Source organism: Sesamum indicum, linkage group LG9, assembly GCF_000512975.1.
Source record: "Sesamum indicum cultivar Zhongzhi No. 13 linkage group LG9, S_indicum_v1.0, whole genome shotgun sequence".
NCBI lineage: Eukaryota > Viridiplantae > Streptophyta > Magnoliopsida > Lamiales > Pedaliaceae > Sesamum > Sesamum indicum.
This window is the reverse complement of record NC_026153.1, coordinates 3,428,995-3,447,114: the sequence shown is the minus strand read 5'-3', so window position 1 is coordinate 3,447,114 and position 18,120 is coordinate 3,428,995. Positions and strand designations below refer to the sequence as shown.

At 36.5% G+C, this 18,120-nt stretch overlaps 3 protein-coding genes across 3 annotated transcripts; all 3 read left to right on the top strand.

Annotated features, from left to right (window-relative positions):
- On the top strand, positions 1,256 to 6,133 carry LOC105170457. The gene is made up of 3 exons (XM_011091220.2): positions 1,256 to 1,712; positions 2,903 to 5,430; positions 5,563 to 6,133. The coding sequence occupies exons 2-3, from the start codon at positions 2,962 to 2,964 to the stop codon at positions 5,755 to 5,757; spliced, it is 2,664 nt and encodes an 887-aa protein (XP_011089522.1). The 5' UTR covers positions 1,256 to 1,712; positions 2,903 to 2,961; the 3' UTR covers positions 5,758 to 6,133.
- Positions 7,016 to 11,919, top strand: LOC105170456 (serine/threonine-protein phosphatase PP1 isozyme 2-like). Its single transcript, XM_011091219.2, has 4 exons — positions 7,016 to 7,773; positions 9,218 to 9,777; positions 9,873 to 10,088; positions 11,518 to 11,919. The coding sequence occupies exons 1-3, from the start codon at positions 7,575 to 7,577 to the stop codon at positions 10,041 to 10,043; spliced, it is 930 nt and encodes a 309-aa protein (XP_011089521.1). The 5' UTR covers positions 7,016 to 7,574; the 3' UTR covers positions 10,044 to 10,088; positions 11,518 to 11,919.
- LOC105170455 lies at positions 15,344 to 18,031 on the top strand. The gene is made up of 4 exons (XM_011091217.2): positions 15,344 to 15,456; positions 16,325 to 16,591; positions 16,694 to 17,473; positions 17,661 to 18,031. The coding sequence occupies exons 1-4, from the start codon at positions 15,363 to 15,365 to the stop codon at positions 17,702 to 17,704; spliced, it is 1,185 nt and encodes a 394-aa protein (XP_011089519.1). The 5' UTR covers positions 15,344 to 15,362; the 3' UTR covers positions 17,705 to 18,031.

Here is an 18,120-nt window from a genome sequence, read left to right as displayed (position 1 = left end):
CGAGGGTTTTGATCTCGAGTTGTGCCCTCTCGAGCTGAGTTAGAAATGTTAAATTTATCAGCTCGTGAGCTTTTTTTTTTTTTTAATTATATGTATAGGGTAACGAGCTCAAGCTAGAAATATTTAGCTTATCAGCTCGTGAGATTTTTTTTTTCTTTTTAATTATTATATATAGGGTAACGAGCTCGAACTTGACTCATTTACACTCACGAATAAAACAAGCGTGAAACTCAATAGAATTTGGATTGTTTCAAAATCCATGAGACTAGGCCCAAAATTACCCTACTATGGTAGCAATATCTAAAAGAATATTTGGCACAAAAGATAACTATAGAAAAAAGAAAAATTAAGTAAAATTGACTGAAAAATAAAAAAATATAAAGAATCACACAAACAATGATTAAAATTATAGAATTTCACAATAATCGAAATGATGGGTGACATCTTGTTACCCCAACTGAATAAAAAATTATAATCATTTGAAATTTTAAGATGAAACTGCCAATCAAAATACTATAAGTATCCCAAGTACTGGCACTCGCGCCTGCTCAAACACATCATCAGATTTATAATGTAGGAATCATCCTTTCTATATGCTCCACTACTATTTTTTAACGCTATTTCGGATGCCTTTTCATAAATTTACATTATTTAAATGGATAATCAGAACCTCATTTTTTAAAATTTGATATAATTATACATAGCTCCTTATAGTTTAAAAAATTGCATATAATATTTATGACTTTTTGTTAGTAAAATTCACGCAATTTATTGAATCAACAAAAAATATTGAATGAAAATCGATATTTCCCATTTACATATCTATTATAGATTAAACAAATATTTCGTGATCAAACTATCTTTATAAGAATAAAAATGTTCTTCTTCACATGTACTAGTATGTGAACATGTATTAAAATAATTTGTCTAGAGCAGGTTTAATCGACCTGTAATAAGTCAGTAATAAATTAATTAAGCGTAAATATAAATTTTTACTTAATTTTCTTGCTGATCCCAACAAATTCCATAAGTTTTTGTATCAAATATATGTGTTTATTGAACAAGATAAACGTAAAAAAAGCACTTGAATGAATTTTTCAAATTGAATAAAATTTAGATATAATAACGTGAAATCATAGAAAAGGAAGAAGACAAGGAAGTGTAATTATAGTTATTTAAATGAGTTATGAGTTCTCCGGAAAGGAGCAGAAAGTCTAAAATCATGGTTCATTAAGTAGGCTGCTTTTGGCCACCATTGTATGTAATGTATCCTAATAAAGTAAATGTACAAAAGCCAGTGGCTGTATGGGCCCAACCGGAGCCTCTCTCTCTCTCTCTATATGACTATGATATGACCCCTCCCTCCTCCCTTTTCAGCCGTTGGATCGTCCTTTCCCCAGTAAACAAAGTGAGCTCCAACCATGGTCGCTTTTCACTCAACGCTCTCAAACTCAAAAAAGTGTACCCTTTTTTCCCACAATTCTTTCTCTGCTTGTGATTCTGATTTCTGCTGCATATTCCGCACAACTCCAGAAAAAAGTCAGTTTGGTTTCTCCTTGTCCCAGTTAACATTGTTCTTGTTATTCCCACCCTCACCCTCACCGTCACCGACATCCTGCTTTTCTATTTTCGTTTGTTGCTGGCAGTGGCAGTGGCAGTGGCAGGTCAGCTACTCAATTTCAAGAACCTGATTTGGTCGCTTCGCTTTCTGGGTATGTGATTGTTTCTTGTATTTCTTGAAATTACTTGTCCTTTATGAGGGTGGGATGTCTCCTTCCTTACGTTGTAGAATATTCATTCTGACCATCATTGTTGCTGATGATGCCGTAAAACACTGCATTATGTTGTGTCGGAATGAAGTTGGTGGCTTTGAGCCAATTAATTTTTTTTAGTTAACTACCGAAATTCAGCTGTTGAATCTTTGAAATTTCGGGTTTGGGGTTGGGGCTACCTGTGACTGAATTGCTGTCTTTTATTTTATTTTTTTGGATCCAGAATTGCAGTGTTTTATTATGAGTTACATGTTTGAAGAAAACCCACAGTTCAGGTTTGTTAGTATTTTAGCAGTACACACCACAGAGTCTTGGCTTTCCATATGTTGTCTGATTCTCCCTTGTCTACACATGCCCAGAGCTGTCTTCTTGCTGCTTTAATTGGATAAAATTGGTATTGTAGAAGTTACACAGTTTGCAACCACAGATAAAATGATCATTCTTTGACTGATATATTTTGAGAAAGGAAATATACCAAACGGTGCTTTTGTTTGCTTGTGCTAATGGAAGAAGCAGATCTCAATGGCAATTTTAAAGTTCCTGCTGCTCTCCAGATTACCAAGAGTATAAGAAAGTAGCATAAGCCTGATTTGTTCTTCTGTTGCGACACGAGAAAAACGAAATGTTTAGTTTGTTCTTTCCGGTACAAGTACAACTACACTTATTTACTTTATGATGATGCTGCCTTTGCTTGTTCAATCAATTGGGATATGGGCCATCTTGGTGTGGCAATTTGCTGTAGATTGAAATGTGAGGCAGGTCTATGTATAAAACTGGGTCGGCATACAGTCTACATGTGGATTAGCGTGTGACACTAGATCCTTCACCAACATTGCCAACAAATATTAAGTTGTCTCTTTTGGCTATCAGAAAAGAAATCGTATTCTTTCGCGGACTTGTTTATCTGCTGAAGAATACACATGTGTATATATCTTATAAATATATAGAGTATTTTGAGGTTATGTGTGTTTCTATAGCTGTATATATTGCTGGGAATGCATTTAGATTCAGTTCTTCTCTCCTCTTCCCTGGTTGTTTCCCTGTTCATCAATAAACCATTTTAACTTCTCTTTTCTTCATAGACTATTAATTTGGTTTCTTGACTGTGTTCATAAATTATCCAAAAACAGGAAGCTTCTGAGTGTTGAATCTAATACTACACTATGCAAAATTGCATTTGACCAGCCATATGGAGTTTCATTTAGATTCTGGTGAAGAATCAAATGAACAGAAAATGGGGGAACTAAATACTTGTTTGTTGCCCGAAGCAAAACAAAGGGAGAAGTTGGGATCCATATTGAACTTTGAGAAGTGTGAAAGGTTCTATGGTGATTTCCATCCACAAGTTCCAAAACATACGAAAAACTTTGAAGGGTTCCATGAGAAGCAGCATGTTGAAAGGAAGTTAGGTAGAAGTGAAGAGGTTGTTAAGTACATGTCATATTTGCCTAGTTTTTTGGAGAAAGGAGAAAATCCCCAGGAGAAACCTTTCAACATTGGGGTCCTTGACTGGCACCAGCTTGAGAAGTGGCAATGTAACTCTAATCACATCTCTGGTATAAATAGCAAGCACCCACAATTTACTAGCAACAATTCGTCATTTATCACTTCGGAAGGGTTGTCGTCCCATTGTTGCAGAGAAAATATGTTGTTTCCTCATCAGCAGGGAGTAAATCATCATGCATTGTCATGCCATTCAAATGCAACTCCAACTGAAGGCTGTTCTAGCAGCACCAAACTTCTCGCAGGAAATGGAGTAAAGTTCCCAGACGGCAAAGCTTGTTCAATTAATCCCTTGAAAGCGCAGCAGAGCGTGTTGCAGGCATCTCAGTCTTCTAGTCTGGACACTCTGAATGGGCTAATAGATAGAAAAAGTAAAGATTCAGCCCAAGGGAGAGTTCCTGGCACAAGATGGCGGCATTTTGAAAAGGATTCTATCATTTCTGGTTTAAAAGGGAATGATGGGATGCAAAAAAGGGAAGCTTTGAAGGCTGAACGGCTGGTTCCAAGTTTTATTGTTACGGATCATGATTTCTCTGAGAGACACAGACCAGTAGTGCTCGAGTCAACAGATGATACAGGAAACAGACATTTTTCACTAGACCATAAATCTGAGTTCAAAGTGGACAACAATAGATCTTTGCAAGCAAATTGCCACAGCTGCTCTAGAGGATATACTGGAAACTTCTGCCATATTGAGTTTGCATCTGATTGTGCTTGTTTCCACTCCCTTCCGGATGGAAGTGGCAAGACCAAGGGTGCGCATGTAAAGCAATCCTGCGCTAAAGAAATAAGGAGTATTAACTGCCCATCTGGTAAGGAACAGACAATACCATTGACTGGAAGTGAAATTAGTCCCTGCATAAGAAAGAAACTGGAAGAGAAGAATTCAGGTTCAAAGCCGAGAAACTTAGCTGAAGAAAAGGTTTTTCAGGTGAAAGTGAGTATTGCAGATTCCACCACGGTTGAGAATTCCTCACCAACTCATCATTTCAGCTCTGGTGTGGGTAGAATTTGCAACAGTTCCAGCTCAAACTCATTAGCTATACCATATCCAGTTTCCAGAGATGATCCAAAGGTAACATCAACTTCAGCTAGTTCCAGCAATTCAACTTGTGAAAAATCAAATGCTACCAGCAGATCTAGATCTAGTCCTTTGCGAAGGCTTCTTGATCCGTTATTGAAGCCAAGGGGTAGTGACTCTCATGACTTCGACAGATCATCAGAGAGAAATCCATTGAAAACTGATAAGACCAAAAAATCATCAGGCAGTCAAAGAGAATCTCCAGCTTTGCATTCAATTAAAATAAGATTCGATTTAAAGGGCTGCAAAACAGATGATATTATTGGAACCCATAAGGCAGAGAAGAATGGATTAGTGATGATGCAAGCACTCTTGCAAGTAGCTGTAAAGAATGGCAATCCTCTGTTCACATTTACAGTTGATAATTGCACTAATATTTTAGCAGCAACAGTTAAAAAATTGAGTTCTAAGAAAACTGCTCCAAGATGGGTTTATACGTTCTTCTCTTTCAATGAAATGAAGAAAAAGAATGCTTCTTGGAAAAATCAAGGATGCAAGGACAGAAATCATGGTTATATACCGAACATTGTTGCACAGATGAAGGTTTCTGATATTCTGTGCACTAATTCAAATGGAAAACGTCCTGTCAGTAAATCTTGTGTGAGGGAGTTTGTTTTGTCTTCTATGGGGACACAAGACATAGATCAGAAATCAGGCCCATTAACAGGTGATGATGAGCTCGCTGCTATTGTTGTAAAGTTTCTGGAAAGGGTTGATGAACAATCAAAAGAAGATGGTCAGTGGAGGGGTACCTTCAATAAGCTATCAGTGATAGGTCTAAATGAGCCATTTCAAGAAGTCAAAAGCTGCTCAAATTCAAAAGATGACAAAGGGAATGAATCTGCAAGTAATGACATTTTTAGCTTGACAGTTATACTTCCTAGTGGTCATCATGGGATGCCCAGCAACGGAGAACCGTGGCCGCTAATTGAAAGATGGAAATCAGGCGGATCTTGTGACTGTGGAGGCTGGGACCTTGGTTGTCGCATAAGAGTTCTTGCTAACAGCAATCAGTCAAGCCAGAGATCTAATTTAGCAAAATCCCAGTCGAGCACCTTCAAGCTTTTCTCTCAGGTAATTTGCATTCTTGCTATCAGCCCGTCTCATTTTAGTTTTAAATGACACTTCCTTTTGGGCATATATGATACCAAAATGTGCATGCTTATTGTAATATCTGATTTCCATACATTCGCTTAATTTGTACAGGAAGAAACTGAAGAGAAAAAGAGGCCCGTATTCATCTATTCACCATTTGAAGATGGAATCTTTTCAATCGAGTTTAATTCATCACTCAACCTTTTACAAGCATTCTCCATTGGCATATCAGTTCTAAATAGCCGGACATCAGCCATGTTATCAACAAATGCGTTTGGAGTCAAGATATCTGAAGAAATCACATGATCTGAAAGCAGTCTCAAAAACCTGTTTGAGGTTTTTATAAGATGTCTTACACTCTCATCTTTGCCCGGTCGGAAATAAGATTGTGAATTTGCATGATCGGGTAACGTTTAGGTCGCAATTTCTGCTTTTATACAGTTTATTGGGGATAGAGATATACAATGTCCTATTCAGTGGAAGCCGTATGCATGGCTTACCTCTTGAGAATCAAGAGGTTTGTAAGAGTGTGGTCCATTAGTAGCCAAGACAGATTCATAGCTTAATGGTTGATGTTCTGGATGTTTATGTATTTTACATGGAAAATCAATTTTAGTAATCATTCATGAGTTGTTGTTTGTTATTAGGATGGATTTCAAATCAAGTATGGCTATATTTGAAAGTCCAGTTGGATGAATTTGTTACGGATTTGAAATCTTCATCTAAAAATTCATCGGTTCAAATACAACACAAAAATTGAAATCGTGCTTCTTTCGAGCACATTCATGACCAAAAGATTACCGTAGTGGACAAGCATCACTACATGCGCAAACATAAAATGACCGTACATTAACTTATATGCATCAATACTAAATAAGCGTGCGACCTTAGAAAAATATAAAAAAAAAATTAAAAATATTGGACCAAAACGCTACAATAGCTACTGTCATTTCTATTTATTAGATTGCAGTAATAAGTAAGTATTAGAGAGGAATATGAAAGGAGTAAAAATAGATAATTTCTTTTTATCTAACTTTGAACTGTTCAAAGTAGGGCAAAATGATGCCTCCGAGAAAGATTGTGGATTTTTTATTCAACTAGAAATTGACTAAAACTAATAATAAAAATGACTTAGAACAGGAACCAAACTCAGGTGTGGAGAATTACATTCCCCCCCTCCCCCTCAAATTTTACTAGTAATTTCTTAAATGTGATAATTTTAATTCTTCCCATTGTCAAATTTTTGACGAAATTACTCTTTTTTTATTCTTTAAATTGAATGAAAAAAAAAAAAGACCTAATATATTTGTAATTAGTGTTAACTAATTTGCAAGTTGCAACATGAAGCCGAGGGGAAGATGGTCAGGCTGTGGGGCTCTTCGGCTATTTTTTTCATTCATTTTAATGGATATTTAAAAGAAAAGACAATTTTTTTATTAATATTGACAGTTTGGGGATCAAAATTTGTATATTTGATTGTATAAGGACCAATACCGAATTAGTAGTAAAGTTTGAGGATAAATAGTGTATAATCTTCTCGAACTCAGTCCTATAATTTAATATTTCCAAGAAATTTGATATAGGGTTGAATATTCATTGGAACCCTAGAATTTGAATTCAACCATTCGAATTGTCACTTGGCATAAGCACACAGCTCATAGAATGGAGAAGAGAACAACGGAGCCTAAGTCCCTCAAGAAAGGGGGAGGACGTCCTGTCCAAAAATCTCCATCCACAGTAGCATAGATAGCCCCAAGAGGGCGGTGGGTTCATCGACTCCGACGATTCTCTTCTAGTTTTGTCGATATTGTTGCCATCAAATCCGATCATTCGTGGCTATAAATCGATATATTCCTACTCTTTACATGACGTATAGGCCTCCCACGGCACCGGAGTTGCAGCCCGAAATTCCTCAGAGCCTCAACATCTTTTTTCAATTCGTGCCCAAATCGATATTTGCTATATTATCCATACATTATTTTCTTCTTTCTTGTTTACGCTGACAACGGATTGAAACCCTGAAAAATTTGGAATTTTTGGTTTTAATAATTGTTTTTGGGAAATCTAGGGTTTGCTATTTGTCAGTGAACTTTAAAGGTTGATATCACAAGAGACGGATAGAGATGGCGGCCAATGGGCAGGGGATAGAGCCTGCCGTCTTAGATGACATTATCAATCGCTTGTTGGAGTTTCGGAATGCGAGGACTGTGCGCCAGGTACAGCTCTCCGATAATGAAATCCGCGCTCTCTGTACGACGGCGCGTGAAATCTTCCTGTCCCAGCCCAATCTCCTCGAGCTCGAGGCCCCTATCAAGATCTGCGGTATTCCTTTTTCTTTTCCCTCCCCCCAGCTTGTAAAATTTTGCCTTGTTAATGACTTGTTAAAGTTGGTTTTAATGTGGAAAAATGGTATACGCTGTGGTGTTATCCATGGGAGGAGGAGGAACAAAATTCTGTATTTCGTATGAACAATAAACATATATCGTGAGCTGCAAATTGCTTCTTTCCCTTTGGTAGTTTAGTTTACTTGGTCGTATTTTATTTTATTTGGATCCTGTTACGAATTCTCTTTTAATCTTTTGTTTCTTCTTTTTCTTCTTTTTCCCCCCTTCCTTGCAACGTATTAAGCTTGTTTTGAAGGGGAAATACTAATGCAAAAAAAGTTCAAAGTCAAAACTCTATTTTGATGGTTTTGGCTATTTTTATTTGGGGAGTCGTGATTCTGCTTTACTTCTTTTATTAAGGCCACATTATTAATGTGATTTTAATTATTAGTAGAAAGAAGGACCTAAGCTGTATTGATTCAATTGTGAAGTTATTTTGTTACAATATATATTTGCAAAGATTTCATAATCTGAATTTTAACTTGAACTTGTCCCTGCTGCGGGTTTGCATGCACTCAGATTTTTATATATGGGTGTACGAGTTATCATGGTGTTACAGTTGACAATGATGAATTTGTGATGCTTTTAACATGTAAGAATGGTGATATATTAGTTCTGCCTATTTTTAAGTGAAATAAAACAAATGTTCACACTTCAAATCATGGTTTCTCATGGATTTCTATTTCCCATTCTAGTGCCATGTTTGATGAACTAGCTAAAGCATTTACTTGAAACATTCCTGTAACAGGAGCCTTGTGAGAAAATTGACGGTTTCGTTTATTTTGACACAAAGCAAGATAAATATGCCTTCTCTGATTTTAGGTGACTATTATATTTCTAAACATTATGTCTACTTTCCATCTTCGTTGGACTTGGGTATATACTTTATTTTTGTGTCGTCCTTTTTGAGCCTGGATTTCTTACCTACAATTTTAGAACTCTATGATTTCTCGGTCTCTCTGGTTGTCCTCAGGGTTTGGTATTCTGCTATTATCCATGAGTTGGAAAATGTCATTTCTTCTTAGTGTTTGGGAATCAATTACTGGCAAATTGCTTGCTCTCAATGCATTTCCTTTTTGTTATTGGTAGAGTCTGTCTCTCCTTGATTGGTACCTGTGGAGATTATTAAGCACGGAATTCGCTATTGGTAGAAAAGTCAAATAATTCTCTAATCAGTATTGTTTCCCTTGGTTGAAAACTTGAAGTTATAATTGTTTTTCTGCCTCTTGCTCCTTTGATACTGAGTATCAACCTTAAATTGGACTTTTGGTTTTCGTGGGAGTTTTCAATATTGTCTTTCTGTCTTCTTTCTTTTATCACTATATCTTCTTTTCTAAAATCTGAGAATATCGTGATTCCAAAAATTTCTTTCTGGATTTCAGGTGACATTCATGGGCAATATGGGGATCTTCTAAGGCTTTTTGAATATGGGGGATTTCCTCCGGAGGCCAATTATCTATTCTTGGGGGACTATGTAGACCGCGGCAAACAGAGTTTAGAAACAATATGCCTTCTTCTTGCCTACAAAATCAAATACCCTGAGAATTTTTTCCTCTTAAGAGGGAATCATGAATGCGCTTCTATTAATAGGATATATGGATTCTATGATGAGTGTAAACGCCGTTTCAATGTGAGGCTCTGGAAAGTTTTCACTGACTGTTTTAACTGCCTTCCTGTGGCAGCTCTTATAGATGATAAGATACTCTGCATGCACGGTGGTCTTTCTCCTGATCTAACAAACTTGGATCAAATAAGAAATTTACCTCGTCCAACAGATATTCCTGACACTGGTCTGCTTTGTGATTTACTTTGGTCTGACCCTAGTAGAGAAATTAAAGGTTGGGGGATGAATGACAGGGGAGTCTCGTACACTTTTGGTCCAGATAAGGTGGCTGAATTTCTCATGCAGCATGATATGGACCTTGTTTGTCGTGCTCATCAGGTGGTATTCTCTCTCACTCTCTCTTATTTTTCTGAAACCACCTAACTGGTAATTCTATGGAGTGTAGTCTGATATTTAGATGCTTTCTCGGGCAGGTTGTAGAAGATGGATATGAATTTTTTGCTGAAAGGCAGCTTGTTACAATATTTTCAGCTCCTAACTATTGCGGCGAATTTGATAATGCTGGTGCTATGATGAGTGTTGACGAGAGTTTGATGTGCTCATTTCAGATCCTGAAACCAACGGATAGAAAACGGTTCTTGTGAAGCAAGTTTTGGTAACTGTCTCCCAACTTCTCTAGGAATTTCCAGGTTAGTTTTGTTTCCCTGTTTTCAATTTCTGGATTGTATGGACTACATCAACCAGAAACTCAAGCAGTTCTGGTTCTTGTAGAAAGACGTCAATGATATTGTCTGCTATTCTTCTGTCTGTGGTAGTTAGATTTCCGATGTGGAAATTGTTGAGTGATTTGTTAGATTTCAGATAGGGATCCTAGTATTTTAGGAAAAAATTAGAACCATACTTTACAAGAAGTTATCTGAAAGGAGATATTTTGCCTCTTTTTAAGGTTAGTGACTTTTTTTTGGGGAAAAGGTACCTTCTTTACAATTCCTAAGCTCAGATCTGACCCAGAGCTTTGATCCTCTGAACCTTGTTTATGGTTCTCTCCATCGTGGGTCTCCCCGGATCTCTCCATCCTGGTTACTGATTCCGTTATCTGGTTTCTGTACATGTTTTAGTTTCAAACTTGTATGATGTTCGAAAAGAATCTCTTTCCTGCTTGACCTAATGCGCACTCAGGGCATGTGATGCTTGTTTGTTAGAAAAGAAGACTGATACTGACCATGTATATGTATGCATGTCTGGTGAGATCCCCAATGATTTTGTTCCAACAATGGAGGTTTCTGGATACAATATTCGAAACAATCCCTTAGTAGGATTTTGTGTCTAAATACCAATTTTTCTTTGCGGTAAAAGATACACTGAATACCAGAGATCATATTAATTTCAGCTCCGTTGTGTTTTTTCCCCTTGAATAAATAATAACAAAGGTTTACTTAAAAGGATTTTCCCCCCATCTTAATGATAATCTTTCTGTATTTGTGCTTAACTGGATACAATATTTCATTGCTGATTACTTCCTTGGCTTATAGTTTGTACTTGCATTTGAACTAATTTATTGGTGAAAAAGGTTTGTTGATGTGGAAATCTTAATCTGGCTGTGTTGTTTTGGGATTTAGAGCTAACTAGCTAAAATCATGAGGTGGAAACTTTGGACGCTCTTAAAGCTGTTTTAATTTTTAAATCTGTTCTAACTTGCAAACATGGTTTCTTTACATCTATAAGATGTAACTATTAAACTTGTAATACTATAGTATGTTATGCTTCTATATTTAACCATTGACAGTGCTTTTTGCACAATTTTATTCCTTTTGCACAGTGCTTTATATTTATAAAAAAGATCAATGTATTGCGGAAGAACCAAATAATAATGATGCTTAAACTATTTTATATTTGGTGGATATTTTTAAACCACATTGTATTGTGGTTGAAGAGCCTTGAAATTTTTTTAGATCTGTTCGTACATTTACTGTTTTCTGCAATGCTGCTCTTAAGGTGGCACATGTTGTAGGGTTTTTGATGAGGTTGGTTTCGTTCTGGCCGAGTTATGAATTTTCACATTGTTCCATGTGTTGTGACTTGTTCCTAATTATTGATTATGTGCACTTTTGGTGCCAGAATGTACTGGCTTCTTGATTTTGTAGAACCTGGCAACATGAATGTGATACTATGGTATTACGCGATGGGAATGAATTAGAATCTTGTTCAAGTGTTGGTTCCTCCTGCGGAAACCCTGAAAGCTTCGGAGGCAACGTTTGCTCAACTGGTTCAAAGTGCTGTATTTCTTTTCAAAAAGAATTTCATTTTATATCTTTCTTGACGCAATTTATGATTGATTGTGTAAATACACTTTGTTTGTAAATTGCGGTGCAATTGTAGTGTTCCGATTTTCGCAAAGTTGCCTCCTCTTGAACACTGTTCTGATGAATCCCCAAAACTGTAACATTCGACGTAATGTACTATAACTATTTTCGCAGAATGGTCTGCTATCAGAGTCGGATAGGAATTTGATTGAAGCTATATTTCAGTATTCAATCTGGACTCCAAAAACATGGAGAAATTGTTGCAAGGCCCTGTTCACCTTTGTAACATGTCCTATATACTGAATCGCATATTGGCTGAGAGCTGGCTTTCCTCCCTGTCGGTTGTGGTTGCTATAAAGCTTATCTTAGTTGGCTCTAGATACATGTCTTTGCAACGACGAAAACTAACTCCCGTACTCGGCCAATGAAATTTTCACCCGCTTTTGCTTTACCATGTGTATATCGAATTTCCTAAATCGACTTGGTATAATTGGTGTACAAACAAAGCAGTGGTCATTTTTGGGCCAGATACGAATGAGCACTGAAGTATGGCGGATGAAGTAGCCAATTTGGTCTCCTTTTTGCTGACTGGCCTCTACGTCTCGGTACGACCATCTATCTACTGTTGCTTCTACGTTAAACGTGGTTCAATGTGCATCTCTGGTGTTTATCAGTTGATTTGAAATGCTTGTTGTTACCCAACTTTGCCAGAAAGGTTACGTGGAAGCCGTCCAATTAAGCAATTGAGGTTTACACTGTTACAAATCATTGGGGCCTCTTCTTGTTTCTAAATGTTTTCAACACAACAACAAAGCTCAACTCACAAATTAAGACTGAAAAACAAGCGGAGGGTAGCAAAAGAAACTATGTGATCTGAAAATTTCAGCATCACTCTACAGTAGTATTAATGATTTGGATAGGAGAAATGAACGGGACGCGATCAAGGAATCTATCAATGAGATAGCTACGAGGTGAAAATGCTAAAATACCCTCCAAAAAGCTTTTAGATTTAGTTCCGACAAATGAAAATTCATGCAATATGGTCAATGAAGATGATGAGGGATACGCCAATTTTTTTATGAAAGTACCAAACTACCCTTAATGAGGGGTAATTTAGTAATAGCTGATGAAGCCCCGTGGATTAAGTTATCGGGTTGGGTTTGAGGATACCCGACTCACCATTATACCCGAGGAGAAGATCCGAATCGCAGACAAAGGAGGAACCATCCGATCATGGACATTGGTGCGGTAGAGTGCGACATGTGGCCCAAGCAATAGTGTATACTTAGGCCCTATAAACATCCCGATACACATCATTTAAGGTAATTGGCATTTTATAATTTTCAACCTATTTTTATCAGCTCACATGTTTTTATCTCGACCATACTAATTTAAGCGTTAGAGGATCGTTATCGGGAACGAACACGACAAGTCTCACGTTCTTTCATCCTCAGGGCCTAAATACAGATCTGGTGAAAAAATGTGGCCGTCATTGAGATCGTCCAGCGAGCACGCATGTTTTCGAGCTAGATGAGAAGATGACTTTTCTTATTTACCAAACAGTATAAATGTGTGATCAGTAGTTCATTTTAGGAGGTTGGATTTTGGAAGGTTGAGAGAACTCCAACTCGTTTGAACGTATAGAGTGAATTTGCACTATTTACAAATTCAAATATTATTTATCTTGTGCAATTTAACACGATCCAAAATATAAAGAAATGAAATCAACAAAAGAGTGCTACATGCTTATAAATAAAGATATATTAAAAGGAGTTCTTCTAGTATATGATATAATTATAAACAATTCCTCATTGTTTGAGAAACTATTAATATTTTTTATTTTAACAGTCATTCAACAACTAGCTCAATTCGTTCGTCTTTGCTATGTTTCTATTTATTTTTTATGATAAACTAATCAGTATAATCTCTTATTTTTTTAAGGTTGAATGTGTCACTTGTATTTTTCATTAAAACATGACCAACAGGCTAAACTTGGTCAATCTAGATTGCACATAAAAAGTCATACAGCACTGAAACTGAGTCCCTAATTAAGATAAATATTTTAAGAAAGTTGATGGTAATTACCCTATAAGTAATGGTAATGAGCTACCACCATCTTTGCTTTGCATCAAACATCACTCAGCACTCATCAATCCTTTGCAAACTGTGAAATCTTGTCTCTATCATAGAAAACAACAGTGTTCTATGGCGTGACCATGAAAGAGGAGAACAAATGAAACTATTCACTGGAACATTAGCTACATGTTTATAAAGATATAGAAATAAATATAAATATAGATCGAAGCATACGGATATATATACATTATGCATGTAACATGAATTACAAAGTTATATATACATCTTTGAAGTTGTAGTTGTACAAATACATGTCCTATTCAGTGACAAAAAATTACAAATATACTTCTTCATGAGGTACATTATTCTTACACCCTCTTAGAAGTTATGTCTGTAATTTAATAAAAAAAAATAGAGATACGTGTTTTCATATTGAGTTTAACCTTAAGTGTGTGACTAAACTCATCTCCGTTTGCTACTCGCCAGGCCTTAGCCTCTGATCTTTCATCCCTGCCTTCTCAATCCAAGAAAGCTTCTAGGTTTGTTTTTCTCTAACTCAGGTATGGGATAAAGAAATCAACGGACAATCTTGGTCCTACTAGTGAAAGTGAAGATCCTTATATTTCTTTATGTTATTTGTAGCAGAAACCGGTTTATGGATGAGTGCTCTTGGAGTAGTCGGTTTGGCCTATATTTCTTTATGTTATTTGTAGCAGAAACCGGTTTATGGATGAGTGCTCTTGGAGTAGTCGGTTTGGCCTTGAACCTACGTGCCTATGACTTTGTTTCTCAGGAAATTCGCACAGCGGAAGATTCAGAATTTGAGACTTTCTAGACCAAAAATATTCTATTAAACGAAGGTATTCGTGCTTATATATATATATACACACACTTTAACACAACATCTGAAATAAAGAAATTTGAAACCTTTGATTTATCCTTCTTATGGTACACTTAAAAATTGATCCGTTATGTGCATCAGCTTGCACAACCCAACATATTACTCATTTATCTATGCAACAAGAATTAATTGTATTCTTAGTCCCATATTTTACGGCGTTTAGCAAATAATGATCTCATGCTTTTCAAAATAGTTATTATGTTTATATCCCATATCTTAAATATTTGTTACATTTTTTGTGCCGATGATATATTTGAACAGAATGAGCAAGTGCTTTAATAGGCCATTCGAGGGGGGGAAATTGGCCAAAAAAGGTTTGGAGGGAAAAAGCACCAGAGGCAATGCACGTGTTGTTGCTGGAACCGCGTACGAAGGTGGCTAGTATTAGAAATGCAAGACCCACAAACTAGAAAAAGAAGCAGTAATTTGCAGAAAGATAGTAAATTTCTATTTCAGGTAATTAATTGTGTAGGTGGGTCATCATACGCATATATTTTGGTAACCGACACAAATGCAAGTCTCTTGGTTAAGGTGTAATAAGAGAGGTTTCAAAATATAGTCCATTAAGGAGACCCGAAAGCATGCCTTGAAATACGGTGCATGCTCTTATATACATATATATATATATGTCTCCTCTCACTTACTTTCAAGATTGGTACATAAAAATACAAACATTTTATATAATGGCTCAACTTGAAAGGTCACGAAGATCTTGTGACAGCCCTAACATGTCTAGACTACCTCCATCTTCACCAACTTTTGAGCAGCTCCTAAGAGGTACCTACTATCGGATTCATTGGATTTTTTTATTGTGATTCTATTTAATATATATCACAATGCATGTATAAAAAAAATTTAAATAAAATTTATGATGTAATCTTTATACGTATGATATATATATGCAATGAAATAGAAGATATAACAAAAACTATAATAAAAAATTCAATCCGACATACTACTGCTCTCATTCTTTCCTATGAGGATTTCATCATCGTCATGCTCTTCTCTTCATCTCACTATAATTATGAAGAAGGCAAAGAGGTGGTGGGATCAAAGTATAGACTAATAAAATGCATGCGTATTGTCCGCACTTACCACAAATATTAGGTTTCAGTAAAACATGTCGTGTTAAATGTAAAATGCAACGATTTTATCAAAATTTTAATTCTCGTAAGGGAAATACTATTTAATATAATGCGTATTTTCTTGCATAGAAACAAATATGTGTTTTAATATTTTCGACATATTTATTGGAATATATGTTCGATCATTTATGTAAGAAAAATCAAGTAAAAGTAAATTCAACCTCAGAAATATTGGGATTTACAAATAAACTAGATAGAATGCACATCATCATAAAATACATTGGTTAGTACTTAATTTTGAAAATTCCGTCGTATCATTCACTTATTAGATATATTTTATTTAAACAATGATATTAATTTTCTCCATATTTTTGTCTTCTCGAGGAGTTAAGAAACATAAAATATTTCAAACTTATTTATGCTTTAATAATACTATAATATATATATATATATAACATATGAAATTTCATCAGAAAATAAAGTCTAATTAGTCCAATAATACTCTTTATTAATAGATTTAATTTATACTCCATGAGACTGTTGTTGCTCTTAACCTGCAGTTGATGAGACAAACTGGTCAACAAGCCCATCTCCTGTGCCGGGAATAAATCATGATCAAGAAGAGTTTCTGAGCCCAGCTTCCCACGGCAGGAAGTCTGTTCTTTCCAAAGTAAAGGAGAGAGCTAAGAAGTTGAGGCACAGTCTGAGTGGCAGGAAGAAACATGGAAGCGAGCTCAACGACGATAACACTACTCCTGCATGGGGTGTTACCTTGGAGGAAGATGATGATGAACTCGATGATGATCCTGAATATCTTGGAGCACCAAGTGATTTTTACTCTTTCTAACTTGATATAAAGTACTACTACTATGATTCTCATAATTATCATGGTTCACCTTGTTTTTTTTTTTTTTCTGATTTACATTCAGTGTATGAGTCAGAAACAGCACCAGAGAGCTTAAAAGAGACTGCACGGCAGCATCCACGAGCGGTGCCTGTCGTTTCTCAGAACCATATGGTGCCAAACCGTATTAAACATGAAGCTGCAAAAGAAGATTATGTACTCGTTAGTCCAAACAACACCGTGACTGAAGCTGTATCTGAAAAACTGGGACCAGCATATGCTGCTGTGTCTGATGCAACCGACAAACTTGCATCGAAGATTGCTGGCCTTGCTATTACAACTCCTGAAGCACAAGAGTCAGCTGCCAATGTTCCTACTCAGACTGAAGGTGGAGGACAAGAAAGAGCAAGGAACACTGTGCATTTTAGTGTTCCAGCAAATCCAGGGTATGAAGCCAAGAAAGCAGGCGAAAATTCAGGAGATCTGAGGCAATATGCCAGCAGTCCTCAGAAATGGGACAAAGGTATTTCTGTAAAGGAGTATTTCATGAATAAGCTGGAGCCTGGAGAAGACGAAAGAGCACTTTCGCAAGCTATAACAGAGGCCATAAGTCCAAGGAGAAGCACTGGAGACAGTGGGGTGGTGGAGAAGGTGAAAGAAGCTGTCACTTCATTTTTCTGGCATGATGAGCCCTCCAACTCAATGGCAAAGGCTGCAAGCTCATCTTCTACTCCCGTCTCATCAAAGATTACAAGTTCTGCACCCCTGCTTCGCAGCATTTCAACCAAGGCTCGTTCTTCAGAAATTTACCGCCCCGCCAGTGCTAACTCCTCCCCGGTCCCACTTTCATCCAATGCTCGTGAAGGTAATCTACGTTTAGTAGCAGAATATGGGATTATTTTTCTAATGTCACTGTATGCGGACTTCGAATATTAAGATAACATTAGCACAAAATTACACATTTTCTTTAATATTTGTCTTTGTTTAACTAAAATTTAAGGTTCATATAAAGCTTTACTGATTTTTATCCACTGATGAGAATCTTGTCCCAGTTGTTGAGGAAGAAAATCATGGAAAGATACTTCAAGCCAACTGAAGACGCGTATGCAGCCAACAATACATGATATACAAGCAGTTTGAATGGATTACTTTTGGTTTTATATCCTCTCAAGTATCAAATATAGATACAGCAGAAGTTAGTATATACTTTTCCTTTATTTTCCTTGTGACACCCGCCTGTGTCTAGGCGGAGGGGGTTTGGTGCGTATTCCTACCAGTTTCGTTATCCTGTAAAGAAAGAGCAAAACGAAACAGGGATATGGACCTTACATCCTGATGAAGAAGCACTTCATATACTCTAGCTTAATCTCTGTGTAAATATATTTTGGAAGTAAATTGTTCATACAAAGATATTCTTTGACTCCTTGGCTTCGCTTTCGTGACTACCTGTCTATCATTTCACTTAGTGACCTGTAGGGATGTTTTCATTGAAAGCATACACCATAAGAGATC

What these genes read in the sequence shown, in the direction of transcription:
- LOC105170457 (XM_011091220.2), top strand. Translation starts at nt 2,962, where the DNA reads ATGGAGTTTCATTTAGATTCTGGTGAAGAATCAAATGAACAGAAAATG. An exon ending in CCTTCAAGCTTTTCTCTCAG is followed by an intron (nt 5,431 to 5,562) that starts GTAATTTGCATT and finishes TAATTTGTACAG; the next exon opens with GAAGAAACTGAAGAGAAAAA.
- LOC105170455 (XM_011091217.2), top strand. Translation starts at nt 15,363, where the DNA reads ATGGCTCAACTTGAAAGGTCACGAAGATCTTGTGACAGCCCTAACATG. An exon ending in TGAATATCTTGGAGCACCAA is followed by an intron (nt 16,592 to 16,693) that starts GTGATTTTTACT and finishes ATTTACATTCAG; the next exon opens with TGTATGAGTCAGAAACAGCA. An exon ending in TTCATCCAATGCTCGTGAAG is followed by an intron (nt 17,474 to 17,660) that starts GTAATCTACGTT and finishes ATCTTGTCCCAG; the next exon opens with TTGTTGAGGAAGAAAATCAT.
- LOC105170456 (XM_011091219.2), top strand. Translation starts at nt 7,575, where the DNA reads ATGGCGGCCAATGGGCAGGGGATAGAGCCTGCCGTCTTAGATGACATT. An exon ending in GGCCCCTATCAAGATCTGCG is followed by an intron (nt 7,774 to 9,217) that starts GTATTCCTTTTT and finishes TCTGGATTTCAG; the next exon opens with GTGACATTCATGGGCAATAT. An exon ending in TTGTTTGTCGTGCTCATCAG is followed by an intron (nt 9,778 to 9,872) that starts GTGGTATTCTCT and finishes TTTCTCGGGCAG; the next exon opens with GTTGTAGAAGATGGATATGA.